The sequence below is a fragment of the Limanda limanda genome, chromosome 19 (genome assembly GCF_963576545.1).
Source record: "Limanda limanda chromosome 19, fLimLim1.1, whole genome shotgun sequence".
Lineage (NCBI taxonomy): Eukaryota > Metazoa > Chordata > Actinopteri > Pleuronectiformes > Pleuronectidae > Limanda > Limanda limanda.
The window spans coordinates 10,315,100-10,335,120 of NC_083654.1; the positions used below are offsets into that span (position 1 = coordinate 10,315,100).

The following is a 20,021-nucleotide window of genomic DNA, read 5'->3' on the forward strand; positions in this document are numbered from 1 at the left end:
TGGAGAACGTGGGAGTGGACCAACACCTGGCTGCATGGACAACGGATTACCTCACCAAGAGACCACAGTATGTGAGGCTCCATCACTGTGTGTCTGACGTGGTGCTCTGCAGCACAGGTGCCCCTCAGGGTACGGTGCTCTCCCCTTTCCTCTTCACCCTCTACACCTCCGACTTCACCCACAACACCACCCACTGCCACATCCAGAAGTTCTCAGATGACACAGCCATCGTTGGATGTGTTCCTGAGGGGAATGACCTGGAGTACAGGGCGGTCATCACAGACTTCGTCAGCTGGAGTGAGCTCAACCAGCTTCAGCTGAACACCAGCAAGACGAAGGAGATGATCGTGAACTTCCGGAAAAAAGCATCCAACTTAACACCAGTGAACATCCAGGGATTGGACATAGAGGTGGTGGAGAACTACAAATTCCTGGGTGTTCACCTCAACAACAAACTGGACTGGTCTGATAACTCACATGCCCTCTATAAGAAGGGCCAGAGCCGCCTCCACCTGCTGAGGAGGCTGAGGTCCTTCGGAGTGTGCAGGGCTCTCCTCAGGACTTTTTATGACTCTGTGGTGGCTTCAGCAATCTTCTACGCTGTGGTCTGCTGGAGGGGGGGTAGCACGGACAGAGACAGGAGCAGGCTCAACAGACTGATAAGAAGAGCGAGCTCTGTCCTGGACTGTCCTCTGGACTCCATTGAGGAAGTGGGGGACAGAAGGATGTTAGCCAAGCTGGCGTCCATCATGGGCAACACCTCTCACCCCCTACATGACAATGTGGGGTCCCTGAGCAGCTCCTTCAGCAGCAGACTGTTACACCCACGGTGTAAGAAGGAGAGGTTCCGCAGGTCCTTCATCCCGGCTGCAGTCAGGCTCTACAACACCAGCACCACCTGATAATGTTGTAGTCCCTGTCTATTATTTATCTCCACTCAACCTCTCACCATAGCTGTATTTGTATTTTTATTTTTCTTATTTATTTTTTATTTTTTTACTCAGATCACTACTATGCACAATAATATTCAACACTTTACATCTATATTTATATCATGGTCACTTATAATGGTTACATTGCAATATTTATATTTTCCTTTATACTATCTTGTAGTATTATTTATATTATGGTCACTTACTTTTTAATTATTTTTTCTGTATCATGGTCACTACTGTTGCAATATTACTTATAATACTTTTGTTTTCATTACAATAACACTTACATCACTCCACTTTCTCCCCAGTACCTGCTTTTGCACAGTGTCTGTTTTGCAGGTTGTTTTTTTGTTTTTGTTTTCTGTATATTTTTACTCTCATTATGTGTAGTTTAGTAGTGTATATATTTTGATCTTTCTTTTTTATTGTTGCTTCGGCACTGTTATTTAAATTCTGTTTTTCTCTTTTTTGCTGTAACAAGTGAATTTCCCCGTTGTGTGGATAAATAAAGAAATCTAATCTAATCTAATCTAATCATTAAATTAATGGTTTGAAGTGTTCAGGGTCATGTTCATTTCGCTTTCTTGCCAAAAGTTTGATTAAAAGGTCGATACCACTCTCATATCTGCCCCTTTAATACTATACTTCAGCCAGGGAGCAATAAGTGGTTGCCTGGCTGAAGTATAGGTCATAAACCCTGCCTCCTCTATGTTAGCAGATGGGACATGGACAAAACTCAAAAGTCAAAGTATACATGACATTTTTTTTCACAGATGGTTTCTGTCAGTTTAGTCACTTCTTATCGCACCGATGTTTGATCGAGTGTTCATTCTTCCAGGTTTAGTTTAAATTTGTGAAACATGATTGACAGCTGAGACCGTCTCACGATAGGCCGGACCACAGCTCCATCCCCGGATCGCTACTGTGCAGACTCAAGATGGCCGCACCTGTACCTGGGATGTTTTGGCTTCATTTTTGTACAATTGGAGGACGTAAAGATGTGACAGCCATCTTTCAATACAGTCTATGGTTGTGGTCGATTGTTTAATCCCCAGAAAACTTAAATTAATTTAAAACAGTGCAAACAGCAGCCATCGAAGATTAGAGAAAGAAAAAAACACACACTCACAACGTGCTAGTTGCTTGCACCCATTTCTAGTTATTGTGCTAAGCTAAGTTATTATATTGAATGAACAAATAGTAAAGTGGTACCGATCCTCTTGTCTATCTCTCAGCAAGTCACTGAATAAACTGTATATCCCACAATGCCACACTGTTCCTTTATATCGAAGACATCCCAGCACTGATCCTCACGGACACACCTCTGAGTTGTGCTGCAGCTCGCACGGGGCTGTGTTGCTGCGCGTTGAGCCTCTCAGCGCTGTTGCTGTTGTTGTTGTTGACCTGGATGCCGTTCTGCTTCATCAGCTGCATCAGCTCCGACTCTAATGTTGCAATCTGCGGCGGGAGAGGAAGCGGTCGATGTTAATCAGCCGCGGGGCGTTAACCTGTCAAAACGGCTGCTTTAAAGCGCAGAGGGGAATGGCCTACATGATGAGGAGTACATGTTTTCATTGAATTCCCAACATTTGAACAGGAGTTGGCAAAAAACATTTACATCAACAGCACATTTGAAAAACTGTGTCAGTTTCGTTAAAGCCTAACTCCTCTGTCCTCTGGATTTAATTCCAGATCTTAATGTGATTTTCTCCCCTCTCCGGCCTGTGTCACTCCCATGGTATGACAGTGCAGATATGAGAGTGAGTGCTCAGTGGGCAGAATAATAAAAGGGGGGACAGTCAAGTTGTCGGCAAATTCAACTGTTGGGCTCGACCTGAGACCAGAGCACAAAACTGGCACGTTTTAAAAGCACGAGAGCAGAAAATCAATTTTAAATAACCAAACTGACCACAGGCTCCTGGACTCCGAGTCCCTCTGCTGTCACTGTCCAGGGAGGAGAACACTTCTTTATATAAATGTGGCAGAAAAAGCACAGACAGCTAATGGCGTGCCGCTGCTGATCGTTATTGAATTTCTTACGCATCAGTGGGATCTGCTAAACCCAACAATCTTGTTACAGTCTTTAATTAAAGCTCAAAGAAAACTGCATTGTTCATAAGCAGAAAATCTCGGCAAATCTCAGAGCCCATCGGCTATCACTTGACAATGAATTCTTTGCGTACATATCGGTGGATATATGTGTATTGGAACGGTTTCCCCCCTTATATCAGTATGAACATCGGCCTCCCCAGAATCCATACCAGTCGCCCTCTATTTATTGGATTAGTATCACTTGAGAACAACAGAGCACAGAGAGAGATACACAATTAGAGCAGAGATGATGAGAGATGGACAGAAAAAGATTAAGAGCGAGAGATGATTTACCCTCACTTGCAGCCCCTGGATCTCAGACAGATGAGCTTTCTCAGCCTCCTCCAGCCGCCTCCTCTCTGTATCCTCCTTCTGGATAAGCTCCACCTCCCTGGAGGGGAAAAAAGAGATTGTACTGTGCTGAGTGGCTGTTTGTTAAGATAGGAAACACACCGGACACATTTAAGTGTGTGTGTGTGTGTGTGTGTGTGTGTGTGTGTGTGCATGTGTCGCCATGTGTGACTGAGCCTGCCCCTTTGCACAGATGTGGTCACAAGGGAGCTGAGGCTGTTTAAGGATGTCTAGTGAAGACACTCACACACACACCGACACACATCCCCTGAGAATAATAAACGCTGCTGTTCCCTCACGCCTGCTTTACCCTTGGTCTGGGAGTTTTCTATCTCTCCTCTACCGCTCCGTTCTCTACTGAAGATCAGCGAGCGGAGTTTGTTTCATTAGTTGGCATCCGTCTGGCCCTTAGGACCACAGCCAATTAGAGGCAGTCAGACTGGAGCCGAGCGAGAGAGTTTGTGATGGGACTGACCAAAGAGATCAACGCGCTGAAAAGCAGAGGAGCTGCACAGCATCAGAGTGGAAACTCAGCTCTTGCTGCTGGAGTGGGAGAAGACTGGGGCTATAAAAAGACATGTTCTGCCTCATAAGATGGAAATACAGGAAATATTCTTTATTTCCGTTCGCAGAGAAGAGTGAGGGCGGCGGTGGAAAGAAAAATGCAGGAATTTATATCGAATTATGTTTATATTTATGTTTGATGGCAGTATTGAAGCAACCCCCTATTTTTGGAAAACGGTTTAAGTGTCAGTGTTACAAAAGACATAGTGCCTCCCACGAGAAGGATGCAGGTCAGCTACAAGTTTCTGCATTGGGCCACATGAAACTATGGCAACAAGACATAATCTAATGACGCATCTCCTGCAGCGCCGGCCCCGGAGGTCGCGGATGACTCGATTTCCATCGCTAAAATACATGAGCTTCTTCAGAAACTATCAGAAGCCCAAACAAAAATCCTCAACGACCAAGCCAAATACTTTGCAGACGTCCGCAAAGACGTGTCAGACACGAGAAGAGCTGTCGAGGCGGTCGAAGCGAAATTAGCGGACATGCTAACCAGGATGACTAGCGTGGAGGCCCGTCTGGATATGCTGGAGGAGGCGGAGAGGCAGCGGTGCGACTCGCCCCCGGCTGCGGCTTCTGAGGTTGAAAGACTGAACGCCAAGCTAACTGAATACGAGGACCGGGAAAGGCGAGTAAATCTACGCATTTATGGTTTCCCAGAACGGGTTGAAGATAAAGATGCCATATCGTTTTTGAGAGTTACTCTCCCCGAGATCCTCCAAGCTGACTTCCGGGGGGGCCTGGATCTGGAGCGGGCTCATCGATCGCTAATGCCGGCTAGACCCGGTGCTCCACCGAGGCCTTTCATCGTGCGCTTCCTGAGGTTTCAACAGAAGGAGCGGGTGAGACAACTGTCGAGGGAAATCGGAGACGTCCGTTGGCAGAATCACAAGATAAGCTTCTATCAAGACTTCTCCAAGGCCACGCAGGAGCGACGACACTCCTTTCTGGAGTGTAAACGCCTGCTTCATTCAGCTAAAATCCCGTTTGGCATCGGCTATCCTGCTGTGCTTTCATCACAACAGCAAGCGGGATGAAGCATCGTTTTGATGACCCTAAGAAGGCCCTGAAATGCATCAAAAACTTGTAGGTGACACAAACTGTTATTGACTCTCTCTCCCCCCCCCCTCCTCCGTCAGAGTGCCACGTTTAAGACAACGTTATTTATGATGGACATTTAGTTGGACATATTAGTTTCATAAAGTTGAGGAGGGGAATGTTTTGCTTTTTCGCCCCGGCCATGGGTCCATGTTATCACCTGTAACAGTCCTCATAGTGTAGGTCTAACACCTTGTCCTTATGTTTGCTATTGCCGTCACTGTTGTTTTTATAACCATACAATTATTTTATTTATTTTTCTATAATCTACCGGCCATAGGGGTATTATCAACAGGTGTGCTTTAATATTGGTGCCTATGCTACTAGTGATGTGGATCCGGGGGGTTGTATGTGGGGTGGGGAGGGTGACCAAAAGATGCCATGGGCTGTTAAAGGTGTCACCTAACTGTTACAAGGCAGATGTTTTATCGTTGAAGAGGAAGAGAGAGAAGTTCACACTGCTGCTATTTTTGATATTTGATGAATGGGTGGTGCTGCTGCCCTACTTGGGTGGCCAGAAACTCATAGTTCTCTGAGTTAGTCGTCCGGTTGCGGATCTATCAGGAGGGTTTGAAAGGTTTTTTCTCCTTCACCTTCCTCTGTTCTTTTTGGTGTTTTTGATGTTTTTTGTCTCTTGTTTTGGGGTGTTTTTCTTTTTTGGATCCAGACTTCTTTCTTACTGCCATGGAAGTATCTTCCTTTTTTATTTTCCAACGTTTTTCAACATATGACAGCTCTCAATTTAATTTCAGTCAATGCCAGGGGTCTTAACATCCCACATAAAAGAACCACTGTATTAGATTTTCTCCGTAAGAAAAATATAGACTTTGCCATGATTCAGGAATCACATTTATTATCCAAAGATGCAGGTCGATTAGCCAACAAATTTTATCACCCCATTGCAACCTCTTCTGCACCCACTAAATGCAGAGGAGTAATGGTACTGTGTAAACGAAAATTGAAATTTGATATGATTGACTCTTGGGCTGATGATGCGGGACGGATGGCCATTGCCAAAATCCGTATGGATGGGAAAAACATTGCACTTATTTCTGCTTATGCCCCTAATACGTTTGATGCCGCTTTTTACGGACTATTAACCACAGCTTTGCTTAATCTCACAGGATTTCATTTAGTTCTAGGGGCAGATTTCAACGCGGTGTGGGACAGCAGTATGGACAAAACGGGCGGCGTTGAGACCAGAGACCAACGTCTCGCATCTGAGGCACTGCGCCAGTGGGCAGCCGATACAGGCATGGTTGATATTTGGCGTATGTTAAACCCTTCTCTAAAGGACTTCTCATTTTACTCAGGGAGACATAAGTCCTTTTCGAGGCTAGATTTTATCTTTGCCTCCAAAGACTTATTTCAGAGCATTCAAAATGCGCATTATATTCCGGTAACTTGGTCTGACAATAAACCAGTACACTGTTCGGTTACTGTTCGCCCATCTTCTACTAAAGCCCCTAGGTGGCGCTTTAACTCATCCTTACTTCAAGATGAAAAATTTAAAACTCAGTTTGGAAGCAATCTTAGTGAATTTTTGGAGTTTAATGTCGGCTCTGTTTCTGACCCCAGGATACTTTGGGAGGCAGTGAAGGGCTTTATAAGAAGCAACACCACCTTATATGCCTCAATGCGAAATAAGGAACGCTCGGCCAAATTGGAAGCATTAGAATTAAAATATGCAACACTTGATGCCGCCTTGCAACATAATTTTAACGACCACGCAGCCCTACAGAAGGAACTGATTAAAAAGGAGATTAACTCTCTTTTGAAACGCCGCTCAGAATTTCTCATGCACAAAACGAGACAAACTTACTATTTTAACTCCTCTAAACCCAGTCATTTACTAGCAATGAGGCTCCGAAAAGATGAACATTTTGCTGATATTTTTTGCGTAAAAGATAAAGATGGCATTATACAATCTGATCCAAAAAAAGTAAATGCTTCTCTTGCCTCCTTTTATCAGGAGCTGTATAGTTCGGAAAGCCTTTTTGATAAACATGTTTGCAATAGTTTCTTAAATGACATTAAATTATCTCGTCTCAGCGAAGGTGACTCTGTAAAACTGGATGCCTCTGTTACATTACAGGAGTGCGAGGCGGCGGTCAGAGACATGCGTAAAGGTAGATCTCCAGGGCCGGACGGAATCCCACCGGAATTTTATCTTACTTTTTGGCCTTTGATCGGCCCGCTGCTAGTGGACATGATCCAATATTCGATCGAAGTGGGCTCATTTTCGAGGGATGTTAACTCGGCGTTAATTTCGCTCCTTCTTAAAAAGGGAAAGGACCCGAGCGAGTGCTCCAGTTACAGGCCGCTTTCACTTTTAAACGCAGATTTGAAGATTTATGCCAAATTACTGGCCGGGCGGCTTCAAGGCCATATGACTGAGTTGGTTCACAGTGACCAAACAGGGTTTATAAAGTCTAGATTGGCAACAGATAATGTTAGAAGGTTATTGCATGTTATAGATAGTGCTCAGAGCCTGGGTTCCCCTGCTGCTGTCCTCTCACTCGATGCGATGAAGGCTTTTGATCGCCTGGAATGGCCCTTTTTATGGTCAGTGCTTGAGGTCATGGGGTTTGGCATGTCATTCATTAATATGATTAAGGTGCTGTATAAAAACCCAACAGCTGTGGTGCTTACAGGCAAGACCAGCTCTCCTCCCTTTGCTGTATCGAGAGGATCAAGGCAGGGCTGTCCTCTTAGCCCTTTGTTATTCGCTCTTTCTCTTGAGCCACTGGCACAGGCCATCCGTAGGTCTCCCACAATCTCTCCGATTACCATTAAAGGAACACACCATCACATTTCGCTTTATGCTGATGATGTCTTATTGTATTTAAATAACCCGGAGCAATGTATCCCACATGTTCTGTCAACCTTTGAAGATTATGGCAAGCTTTCCGGTTTTAAAATAAATTGGCAGAAATCAGCGTTATTCCCTTTGAATCAGGCCATGTGTAATGTTTCTATCCCTGCATCCATTCCAGTCCCTAAAAACTTTATTTATCTGGGGATAGATATCTATTCTTCTGTACAGACAATAGCTAAAAACAATTTTGGTAATACGCTTAATAAAATCGTTGCAGATCTGGGCAGGTGGTCTGGTCTGCCAAATTCACTTCGTGGCAGGGTAGCTATAGTTAAAATGAATGTTCTGCCCAGAGTTAACTTTGTGAGTTCGATGCTCCCCCTTCCTCCGCCCCCGCAATACTGGTGCAAATTACAATCGGCTATAACAAAATTTATTTGGCGAGGTAAACGATCCCGCATTAATCTCACTACAATGCAGCGGGAGAGACAGGCTGGTGGTTTGTCTCTCCCGAACTTTAAATTTTATAAGTGGGCCTTTACACTTCGACCTTTATTAACGTGGTTCCGACCTAACGCTCAGGTATCATGGTGTGCTCTGGAGGAGCAGATACTAGCACCATATTCGTTTGCTACCTTTTTGCATTCTAACATCTCAATCCAACAATGTCGTTTAAAATTTGGCCCTATGATTTCTTATTTGTTATTTGTTTGGAGGAGGGTGGAGAAGATAGCTGGTTGCTCTTCTGGATGGGGCCCACATTCCCCGATATTTAGCAACGATAGATTGTTGATTGGAGGCCAACACATTCGTTTTCCTGACTGGGAAAGGAAAAACATTTACACACTTAAGGATATCTTTGGGAAAGAAGGGTTACTTTCCTTTCAGGACATTTGTATTAAATATGGTGTAATGTGTACCTCTTTTTTCTTTTATTTACAACTGCGATCTACCTTACAAAGCAGTGGTATTTCTCTGCAGAGCCCTCTTGAAACACACCCAATCCGCAAATTATTTGACTCTGCTGGAGGCACGAGTGGTTTTGTTTCAAGACTTTATTGGTTTGTTCTGCAACACTCTTACAGACCTCTGGCATTAGATAAAATATGGAGAAAAGATATTCCAAATCTGAAGACTACATTTGACTGGGGTAGAGTATGGGTTGATGTGAGGTTAGCATCCAGAAATCCTGACCATCAACAAATTCACTATAATTATATACATAGAGTATATTTTACTCCTAGAAGGCTTCATCTGATGAAAGTTATAAATGATTCTACATGTACGTTATGTTCCTCCAAAGCGATCGGCAGCTTTTTTCATATGTTTTGGGAGTGTACACCTGTGGCAGAATTTTGGAAAATGATCTCCTTGAATCTATCTAAGTTGTTTAATATTAAGTTGCCTTGTTTGCCTGCTACATTCATTTTAAATGATTTATCAGGACTGGGGTTGACCCTGGACAAGAGGAAAGCGTTGTTGGCGGGATTCACTGCTGCAAAAAAACTTGTTGCTACACGCTGGAAACCTCCACACTCACTTTCTTTCCGAGCATGGATTTTAACATACTTGGACATTGTCTATTTAGAACTGTCAACAGCTCGAGTACATGGAGCCAAAGAATCCGCTATAAAGGCCTGGGAATCGCTCCTAACTGTCCTCCGTGCGCTTCAACTGTAATATGTGATTAAGGTTTCTTTAGGAAGCTGGATCCGGGATGTGGGTGGTTTATGTTTGGGGTAGTTTTATTTTATTTTATTCATTTATGTTATTTTATTTTATTTTATTTCCCTGTGATTTTATTACATACATATGTTATTGTTTTTGTATTAATGACCTATTGTATATTTGTGTTTGTTTATTTAATATTTTCATATATATATATTTTTTCTATTTTATTATTTGACTTATTCCTAGTTATTATTTTTCCTTTATTGTTTACCTTTGTGTGTCTATATACATTGACAGGTATGAGTACATGTGAATATATATGTTGTTATTGATTACTGTAACATTGATCTGTACCTTGCTACATTTCTCAGTAAAATAAAAAGTTGATCACAAAAAAAAATAATCTAATGACGCTGCTTTCAGACATGCACTGAATATATATTTTTTTTTTCTCCAGCCCCCTGATAAAATGTCCAGAAGTTGTGCGAATACAGCAGAAAGGGTTCCATGAAATTCACAGCGAGAGAGTGAGCGTCTTATGATGTCATCGCTCTGGGTTCCTTTATATGTGCAGGAAGTACAGGTGGGTCTGAACCTCCACTTTCCCAGAAGACCCCACTGTAGTGTACTTTTGAAACTGGATCAAAACGAAAAAAGGATAATGTTCTACATTCTGCAAGAGGTCATAGTGTTCCTCCTTCACACCCTGATCACAGTCAGGGGATGAACAGCTCTCGCACAGGTTCACTTACTTCTGCTGGAAATCTTTGATGAGTTTCTTGGCTTTGTTGTACTTCTTCTCCAGAGTCTGGTGCTGGGCCTGCGCCTCCTTCAGGTGCTCGTTGACGGTGTGGCAGAGGGTCTGCGCCTCGATCCAGTAGCTCTCCAGTTTCAGCATCCTCTCCTTGTTCTCCTCGATGCTGGCCTTCAGCTGGCTCTTCTCCTTCTCCCAACGCTGCTTTTCCCTCTCCACTGACGCCAACTGGAGGCAGACGAAAATAATACTTTACTTAGAATAAGGGAATTTTGTCATTTGATTGTAAGTTTTACTAACTGCATTTAATCTTTGCTTTTCTCAATTGACTAAATCATGTAGCTTGTCCTTCAAACCCCAACATTTGCAGAAATATTTATATCTGCAATTACATTACTTTCATTACATACAAAGTTTGTATTCAGCACAAATTCATTCACATTAAATACTTTATTTTGCTTTCAAAATGGATCCTCCACTACCCCTAAAAAGGTTTTTAGGCCCCCATTAGTTGGCTCGTATCGACTCATCACACATTTGCATTGATTTGTATATTAATCAAATCTGACAAAGCATGAAAACTACACATGAAAACTAAACACTTATATCAGACTTCACACACAAAAACACAACTAAAGACACTCTTGTAACATTGGGGGCAAAAGAAAACATCTTACAGAAATCTAAATCCAAAACACTGAAATAAAAAACTATTTCAGACCTTTTGTTTTCATACAACTGCTAAGGAAAATATTGCTGCCAATCAGAGGAAGCTGGAATGTTTTTTTAACGATATCCCAGACAACTACTTGAGCAGAAACTTTCAGTAATAGCCGTGTTTTTGTAAAATAATCTGCTTCCTTCTCCAAAAGAACAAAATCTTCTCCTAAAGCTTGAAACCCAGCTCCCCTGCCGTCCCGACACTCGTCTCACATCCATTTTACAAATCGCTTAAACTCAGACAAACTTCTGTAATTCTCACCCACAACCAGCCCACGCCCTGACACTTTTAATCTCTTACCTTGTTTTTCAGCTTCTGGATCTCGGCCTCGGTCACTGTGTGTTTGATCTGGAGCTGTTGGGAGAAAAGAGAGGATGGGAGAGAAAAAAGAGGGCGGTTAGATAATCTAATGCACGGCCGCGCAGGCTCTCTCTGCTGTCGATACCGTGTGACGGACGGAGGCGGCCGACCCTGTCCTCCCCTGACAGCCTCCCAGCTCCAGCACTGACACGAACTCCCACAGGAGAGAGGAAGACGGGCGAGTGATGGTGGATGGATGAATTGTTAAATCATTTAAAAAAAAGTATTTTAATGCAGCAATAACTCAAAAACTTCATCCACATTAACGAGAAAGGAAAATCTTTTCAAAAAAATCACTTATGACTAAATCGTCTTCATAAAATATTAAGACAAATAGTCTCTGCATATTTTCTGAAGTGAAACGCGTGAGAGAGAGAGAGAGAGAGAGAGAGAGAGAGAGAGAGAGAGAGAGCAGCGGATGAGTTATGGATGGACGTTAAGTTGAGCAGTCACAGAGAAGAGGAGAAATAATGAAAGAAAAGAAATAAAAAAAGAAGATAGAACTGAACTGAATAGTGGATATGGAACAATGGACCAAATAAAAGTACGAGCAGGTGAGAAACAAGTTAGACAATTATTTTACTCACTACATTTAAACACAACATGGGTGAAATGTCAAGATATTATATCAACAAAAATGTTCATATTATTCAATATTGATAATTATTATTTCTTTATAAGTTTACAGACTTTTTCTTTGCTCCTGAGTGAAGGTTGTGGTTTGAGGTCTTTTATATGAGCAGAAAATGAAAAATAAACTGCAAAAACATTTAACAAATCTGTGATCAAATCGATATATATTGGACTATTTTTATAATGAAAATAATACTGCGATAATTAGGGAATTGTTTTATTGCTTAGGCCGACATCACAGCCTGTATCTGCTTATTGCTAGACTCCACTTAGATGTATGATGCTAAAATAGAAACATTGCCATTATTTTAAAACATGTTTCTTCCCAGCTAAGCGGAACGTATCTGCTATTTCTGCTCATCTTGAATTGGAATCAGTGTTGAGCCATGCAGCTGGGTGTTGTTGAATCTGCTATGGAGCTTAAGCAATGAGTCAAAGTGTCAAAATCTGAATTCTACATTTGGTCAAATATTTGCAATACAAAACCATTTCTACTCTGAGGCTCATTCCCCTGCTGCCTGCCCTTCTTTCTTTAAGTGTGTCTGAAACAGCAAAGATGAGAGACCTTTAAACAAGAAAGGTAAAAGCTACATTATGGAGAGAAGGAGGTGCAGGTACAGAGAAAAGGGAACGACTGCCTTCATCCTGAGACCTGGCATTATATACTCTCACTCCATCTCCCCCGCGGTGCCTGCAGTGCAGCCGGAGCCATTTGTTTAATGTGTGTGTGGCAGTCGGAAAGGCTGAAGTGTTGTAGTGCCAACGGTGTCAGATTGTTCAATCAATACTAGCAGCTTTGCAGGAGCATAAAAAGCATAAACGGCCGAACAGCCAGTGAATTCCTATTCAGTTTTAAAGCCGTGATTCTGAGGTGAGTCCTTTGTTCGCCGTGGCAGCAGAAGTTCAACAAGTTTCTATTCTCAGAAGCGGACTGTGTGAAGAGCTGCCAAGGTCTGGAGACAAAATTGCTTTTGTATTCACACCTCTAATCATCCAGATTAGGAATTAAGGAGGGTAAGTGGATCTTAGAATATAAATCTGCTGAGTAAAGCAGAGGGAGCTGTGTATGTACCTTTTGTTGTTCTAGAGGGTGCAAGCATATATTTACAAGTTATTCCACACAGCAATCAGCGATCCAAAAAAAAAATGCCTTAGCCTTATTTGGGTAATGCATGGATTAAACCCCAGATGAGGAAGTATCTGAGTTTACCTCTCGGAACTTCTGGTAGAGTTTGGTGGCGTCCAACTCCGACGGAGACAAGGCTTCTTCTGTCTCTGGCAAGTCAAACACCTCGATGCTCTTCTCTCCGTCTGCCGCCGCTGTCCCCGTGTCCTCATCGTCCGTGGCGTACTCTCCCGTCTGCTGTGAGAGGAGACGCAAGGTCAGAAACACGTTGGACAAAAAGCACGATGCATGGAAGTGAGGGTCCTCAACAGATATAAAACACGGCCGTTTGGACAATTTTAAGGATGAAAATCCAGGTTCAGATTACTTTTACTTCCAAAAAAAGTAATGTTCCGATTTATTTATGCCATCCTATTTTATCGCAAGTGATGCCATTTTAATGCCACTGCTTATATAACAAGTAGTTAACCCACTTCCTAAAACGTTTTTAAAAAATGAATTGCTCTGACAGCCTGGTGAGAAGAAAGTGTCACATCAACCAAATTAAACACAAGATAAGTTATACTGGCAAAAAGTCAGTGTCACTTTTTATTATTAGTGCAAATTAGTCAAGGAGGTAACAGGTTGAAACTATTAAGGTTAGAGTCTGTTAGTGTCTCTCATAGAACTAATCATTTAATTTAGGATTCATAGAAATGATTTCGGACGGAAATAAAAATCACCACATTGTTTTAAGCTTTGACGTTAATGTCCGACATTAGGCTGCCTGTACTCAAGCCAGTTTTTCTGTTCCCTGGCTCTGAAAACACTGCATAATGAATGTTGGCACCAGCCATTAGGCATCGGCTCTAAATTGATGGTTGATTAACTCTCTGGCTGACGACCAACAGAGTCTGATGTTTCCAGTGGAGCCACATGAAAACATCTCAGTCTCCGTCTGAGCATCAGGCGACGTGATCATATTTTACTTTCATCATTACGACCAACCAGTCCGAGATGATGGCTTGTGTCATTATCTTACTATGTATCATATTTTATCACTTTATTTTATCATCTACATATTTATATATAAAAAATATAAAAGGAAATAAAACTATAATGTATGCAGTATTTATTATGCACTTGTCTCCGGATCTTTCTCTCTGCCTTGATCTATCTACAATGTATCTTCCTGTAGTTTTCTGTCTCTCTGCCTTCATCTGTGACATATATGTAGTACACACACACACACACACACACACACACACACACACCCACACACACACCCACACAGTCTCATCTCTCTCATCATCCTGGCCTACATCCTCTCCACATCTCATTCCCCTGCACGTCCCTCCATCTATCTTCCGCCCAGATTAAAGCTCTCTGGCCCGATTCGTCTGCGGAGCGCCATTTACATAATAGGCTTGTTTGTTGCCATGGCGTCGGGCTTCAAGCATTGAGGTCCCATTTACGGAAGGTGGAGTTAGCTGTCGAACACGCGGGGCAGTCAAACACCAATTTGCATAAGATAAATGCATCACCTCCCACCACACGCATGAAGAACCAGGAGATAAAGGGGAAGATCTGAGGAGAAGTCCTGTTGTTTAGAGGGTTCAGTGTGTGACGAGCGGCTCCATGAATAACGGTCTAATCCCAGTGTGATGTTGGCATAATGACTTACAGCCAGTGCTGGTTTGAGAGGCTGTTACTGGTCCTTTCACTGGAGGAAGACAGCAAAGGAGCCGCTTTGAGATTCTTTGACTCAAGCTGTTTGAAGACACTATCTGGGAAATAGGGTCTGGACATTTTCCAGGGTTTGGCTTTCACATATGAAGAATGCAGCGTGAGATTTTCTGGGTCAGAGCCGTTCAGGAGGCAGCACTTGTCGTATGAATTGCATTACTCACGAGTGTTTGTTTACAGCACATCAACACCGGCGTCAGCTCTTATCACCGAAAGCTCTGGAATCCTGTTTTCTTTCCACTTTGACATCATCGTCTGCGTCTACTACGTTTATGAAACCTCTTTTTCACCCTGAGATATTTGCATTCTTCCAGTTTCACGTCCGTCATCCGTTTGAGACGTCATCAACACGTCCATTCGCTCGCTGTGAATTTTTCAGAAATGTTCCTGCTGTATTCTCACATGGACTCACTTAGACATTTTCAGGTTGTTTTGTTCGGGGGTTGTCAGGAAAAACTTATATAAAAAACACTGTGTATCCATGCTTTTCTCATATGTGCGTTCACATTTAACTGCCGACAGATGGGCAAGTGTGTGATCAAACACGCACATGGGCTGTCGTGTGGGTGCGATGTGCGATGTGTAACGCTAACTGAAGGAAGATATTTTCATATTGGGACTCGAGGCCCAGTCTGTCACATCTAACCAGGCAGAGTGAGAAATAACCTGCCTCCACGTCCACCCGGTGAGAACTTGATATAATATTTATAGAGATATTAATATTGATGAACTCTTTTATTGCTACATAGATCTTTGTAATGGTTTTGTAACTATTTACCCATTCGGCAGTTATGCTGTTGTGGACGCATTGGTGCTCCGCAGTGGCAGAGTTGAAGTGTGTTTTTACAGTCGTTTGTAATCCATATATATGGATAAACAATTTTACCTAAACCACCACTCTTATGTTTATGTGCCTTTGTGGGGATCAGGGGTCCGAGGTGATCATAATCTCATGTTTCACTTGAACCTGATGACAACAGGGAGATGATGGAGGTATCGTGCGTGTCTCCATGGTTCAATTCCAGCCTGACTCACTGTAGCAGTGGTAATGAGAGCTGTCAGTGATACATGTGTATGTGGCCGTGATTATGGGAGTGGTGGTTGGATCAGCTTCCAGGGACCGGGAGGAGAGTTCCTTATGCATGAGAGCTCTCAATCCACCATCCACCAGGAAATGAAAGACTTCAAACATGGCTGATGGAGATAGAGGAGGAGGAGATGCCTGAGTGAGTGTTGAGCTACGCATGAGTGCAGCTGCTCCTCTGTGTGTGTGAGTGAGGAAGCTCTGATTGACTTTAGCGTGGTGCGTCCTTACATGACTTCTAAATATTATATATTGTGTGTGTTCATGCAAGTCCACAGGGCACACACACACACACAGACACACACACACACACATGTAGTAAGGGTTGCAGGGCCATGAGCTCAGTGTCTGGTGGATTTAACTTGCTGTGAGTAAGCAGCAGTATCATGGTTTCCAGGACTGACATGCCATCCTCTTAATATGTGTGTGTTTGTGTGTTTGTGTGTGTGTGTGTGTGTGTGTGTATGTGTATGTGTGTGTGTGTGTGTGTGTGTGTGTGTGTGTGTGTGTGTGTGTGTGTGTGTGTGTGTGTGTGTGTGTGTGTGTGTGTGTGTGTGTGTGTGTGTGCAGCAGCATCAGAGCCTCCCGTCAGTCAGTTTTACGGAGTTAATAAGCTAAAACTTCAGTTCAGCTGTCACAAGAAGGGACTTGATTTACATTAAGTGACAACTGGAAGCCTCATTTTTTCAGTGTCATGTCATCTAAAAGAATTTCAAATAAAAGCAGATATTACGAGCTTTAGTTCAAAGAATCTTTTCTTCCAGATTAGGTGACAGGCGTCTTACCCATATACTTTCATCCTCTCTAGTGTACAAGGTTAAGAATCTTATATCTTGTGCACGGTTCTGTAATTGCGAAGCGTTGTGTGGTCATTACCTCGTCATCGTCAGCGTCATACTGGGCGTACTGTTGCTCCAGCAGCTCTCTCTGTTTCCTCTCCTGCTCCAGGGTCTGCTGGATCAGACTGGCCACCTCACTCTGCTGGCCTGGTAGCTCGCGGCCAATCACAAACCTGCAACCAGATACACCGTTTTAGACAGATTTGGCAACTCAAGCGCACACAATTACATGAGATCTGATTCCATGAATAAACAATTATGTTGTAGTAGGTATATCATATCATTATTAGTATATCATCACATGTCTCTATACAAAATTGTAGCTTCTTTTTTAACTTATCAAATGTTAAACTTATGTCACTTGCAAAAAGTAAATCCATCTCTCTCAAGTGCCAAACACCACTCTTAAGTGAACACAGAAATGTTGATGACTAAAATGCACATTTTAAATGATTTTTATGTTTGTGACGCCTGATCCTTTTTCTTTGCTCATTATTTTATATGCAAATAGAAAAATATATGCTCTAAACACATACAACATAACTTTACAATGTCCATGAACACACCGAAGTTGGAATAATGACGTCACAACTTGGGAAATGGAACCCACAGTATGGGCTGCTGGAGGGAATTGAATGACTTATGGGAAATGTAGTCTCTAATGAATCCTAGTTTAAGAATAAACATTTATCTAAACCTAATTTTATTATCGTAACAGATAATGTGATACACTGAAAATGTTTAAAAATGGGACAGTGGCTTTAAATGATTAAAAACTACATGTTTTTATAATGAGGACAGATTTTAGACATTCAGTTACATATCTGATAGAACTCCTGTATGAAAACATGACGTGTTATTTCCTACATTTTTGCCCCAGTTTCTTGTGACCCTCTTAGTGGTAGTGGTTTGTGCGTGTGTGTGTGTGTGTGTGTGTGTGTGTGTGCTCGTGCAGAGAAATGACCACAGCAGTGTGTCAGCAGCCGAGGTCCACATAGCAACGGCAGCGATAACTGCTGACGTATCAGGGCAGGGCTGTGGGACGGGACCCACATAATAATGTGAGAAGACAGCGGGCTCGGCCAGGCAGCCTGTTATTAGCCTGGCATGGGCCTGAATGGAGAAAGCTACAGACTGTGACTGCGAGCTACTGACTCCTCACTACTGGAGTTATACATGGGATAATGCTACAGTGCATTTCACATTCGGCAGAGGACAAAAAGGAAAAATGTATCTATCTATCTATCTATCTATCTATCTATCTATCTATCTATCTATCTATCTATCTATCTATCTATCTATCTATCTATCTATCTATCTATCTATCTATCTATCTATCTATCTATCTATCTATCTATCTATCTATCTATCTATCTATCTATCTATCTATCTATCTATCTATCTATCTATCTATCTATCTTTCTATCTATCTATCTATCTATCCTTCTATCTATCTATCTATCTATCAACCTACCTATCCATCTATCTATCTATCTATCTTTCTATCTATCTATCTATCTATCTATCTATCTATCTATCTATCTATCTATCTATCTATCTATCTATCTATCTATCTATCTATCTATCTATCTATCTATCTATCTATCTATCTATCTATCTATCTATCTATCTATCTATCTATCTATCTATCTATCTATCTATCTATCTATCTATCTATCTATCTATCTATCTATCTATCTATCTATCTATCTATCTATCTATCTATCTATCTATCTATCTACCTATCTATCTATCTATCTATCTATCTATCTGTAAATAGCAAATAGTTTGTGTTTGTGTTTGTCAGTACGACAAATAGAGTCATGATCATATATCTGAAAGAATTGTGTGCTCCTTCCACTGCAGAAATGTCCCTACTAACAGTGGTGCTGCTATTCAGGGGATAATTCAAATAAAAATATTTTCATGGGGATAAGTCTTTTTTCAGCTGTATTTTTTTCTGTTATGGTAACTAATAGCAACTAATAACAACCACCAATAAGTAGCTGAGGTAAAGTCAATGCAGGAAGGTACCATTGTTTTGTACATATCTTTTACTCTTTTAAAATTGCAGTATTCCCAAATTTTCTTGTGAATTTATGAATAAAGCTTGAGGGAAAAAGTCTAACACTTTTCCTTTAATATTTAATAAGAAGTATACAATCATATGGAGGATTGTTGGTGGGTGTATGCTCTCCTCTGAGCACCATTCTAGTTCTCTCCTCGTAATTCGGATTTAATGTAAAGCAAAGAATTTCTCCGACCTAGCCCAGGAAATCTCTAACCCAGCAGGGGTCCTATGACTGTATATGTATGAGCCTGCTCCTATCAGCTGCATGTGTGTGTCAGAGGGAGAGACAGACAGAAAGAGAGAGGGAGTGGATTCGAGACGGCACCTAATCAAGTGAACTCAGCTCCCGAGAGCTCGTTCTTTCTCTTATATGTCTGAAGGGGGAAGAAGAGGAGGCCTTACGGTCCAGCAGAGAGGCGTGTTTGATCTACATGTGAAGGAACAACTGAAGGGCAGGACGGAGAGAGAGAGAGTAAAAAGAAAGGAAAAGGGAAGGAGCTAGATAGGGGCCTGTCTAAGTTAAGTGCTGTAGTGGAACAAGCCTTTGGACAGCATGGAGGTCTGAGGAGCAGCTGACCTGGAAACAGCCTTCCTCCGCACGCATGGGGAGCCTGTCTCAGTTCCCCCCCCGCGTCCCAGTGGGGCTCCCAGCCACACACAGCGCTGCCTCGACTCTAACGGCAGAAACCTTCACTGCTCATCACACTTAGTACCGCTAATAAAGACAGGGCTCGCGTTACAGTTACAGTTAGTTGCAGGCGCGGGAAGCTTGCTACTGATTGCTAAAACAAAATTAAAATAAAGGAAGGAGGGAAAGCTACAGGACACATGTTCTCTTCATCAGGTCAACAGGTATTTGAGGATGTCAGCTCAGGCTACTCACAGATATGACTGTTCAACCATGGTTGGAGTAACAACCGTTTTTAGGTTGTGACATTTTAAATAAAGGTTAAGGATGGTGATATTCTGTGTTTTCCCTGTTTTTACCACTTCCTGTTAAAGAGAGCAAAAGAAAATCTTAAAATGCGTATGAATAGAAAGTATCTGACAGCCTTATCTTCAAAATGTAGAATCTGGGGATTTAGGTGCAAAAAACTGAACAAATATTTTGTGGGTCACGATAAAATGAGCAGCAGGTGATTTGTGGGAAAAAATATATTTTATAAAGTGAAAACTG

General features: G+C 42.2%; 1 protein-coding gene across 1 annotated transcript in view; it reads right to left on the reverse strand.

Annotated features, from left to right (window-relative positions):
- Window positions 1-20,021, reverse strand: part of ppp1r9a (protein phosphatase 1, regulatory subunit 9A) — a 49,164-nt gene that overhangs the window by 7,622 nt on the left and 21,521 nt on the right. The window contains exons 5-10 of the mRNA XM_061092242.1: window positions 16,811-16,946; window positions 13,210-13,362; window positions 11,307-11,360; window positions 10,284-10,513; window positions 3,321-3,417; window positions 2,258-2,393 (exon numbers count right to left, since the gene is read on the reverse strand). Coding sequence (XP_060948225.1) covers window positions 2,258-2,393; window positions 3,321-3,417; window positions 10,284-10,513; window positions 11,307-11,360; window positions 13,210-13,362; window positions 16,811-16,946 — 806 coding nt within the window. The remainder of the gene's footprint in view (window positions 1-2,257; window positions 2,394-3,320; window positions 3,418-10,283; window positions 10,514-11,306; window positions 11,361-13,209; window positions 13,363-16,810; window positions 16,947-20,021) is intronic.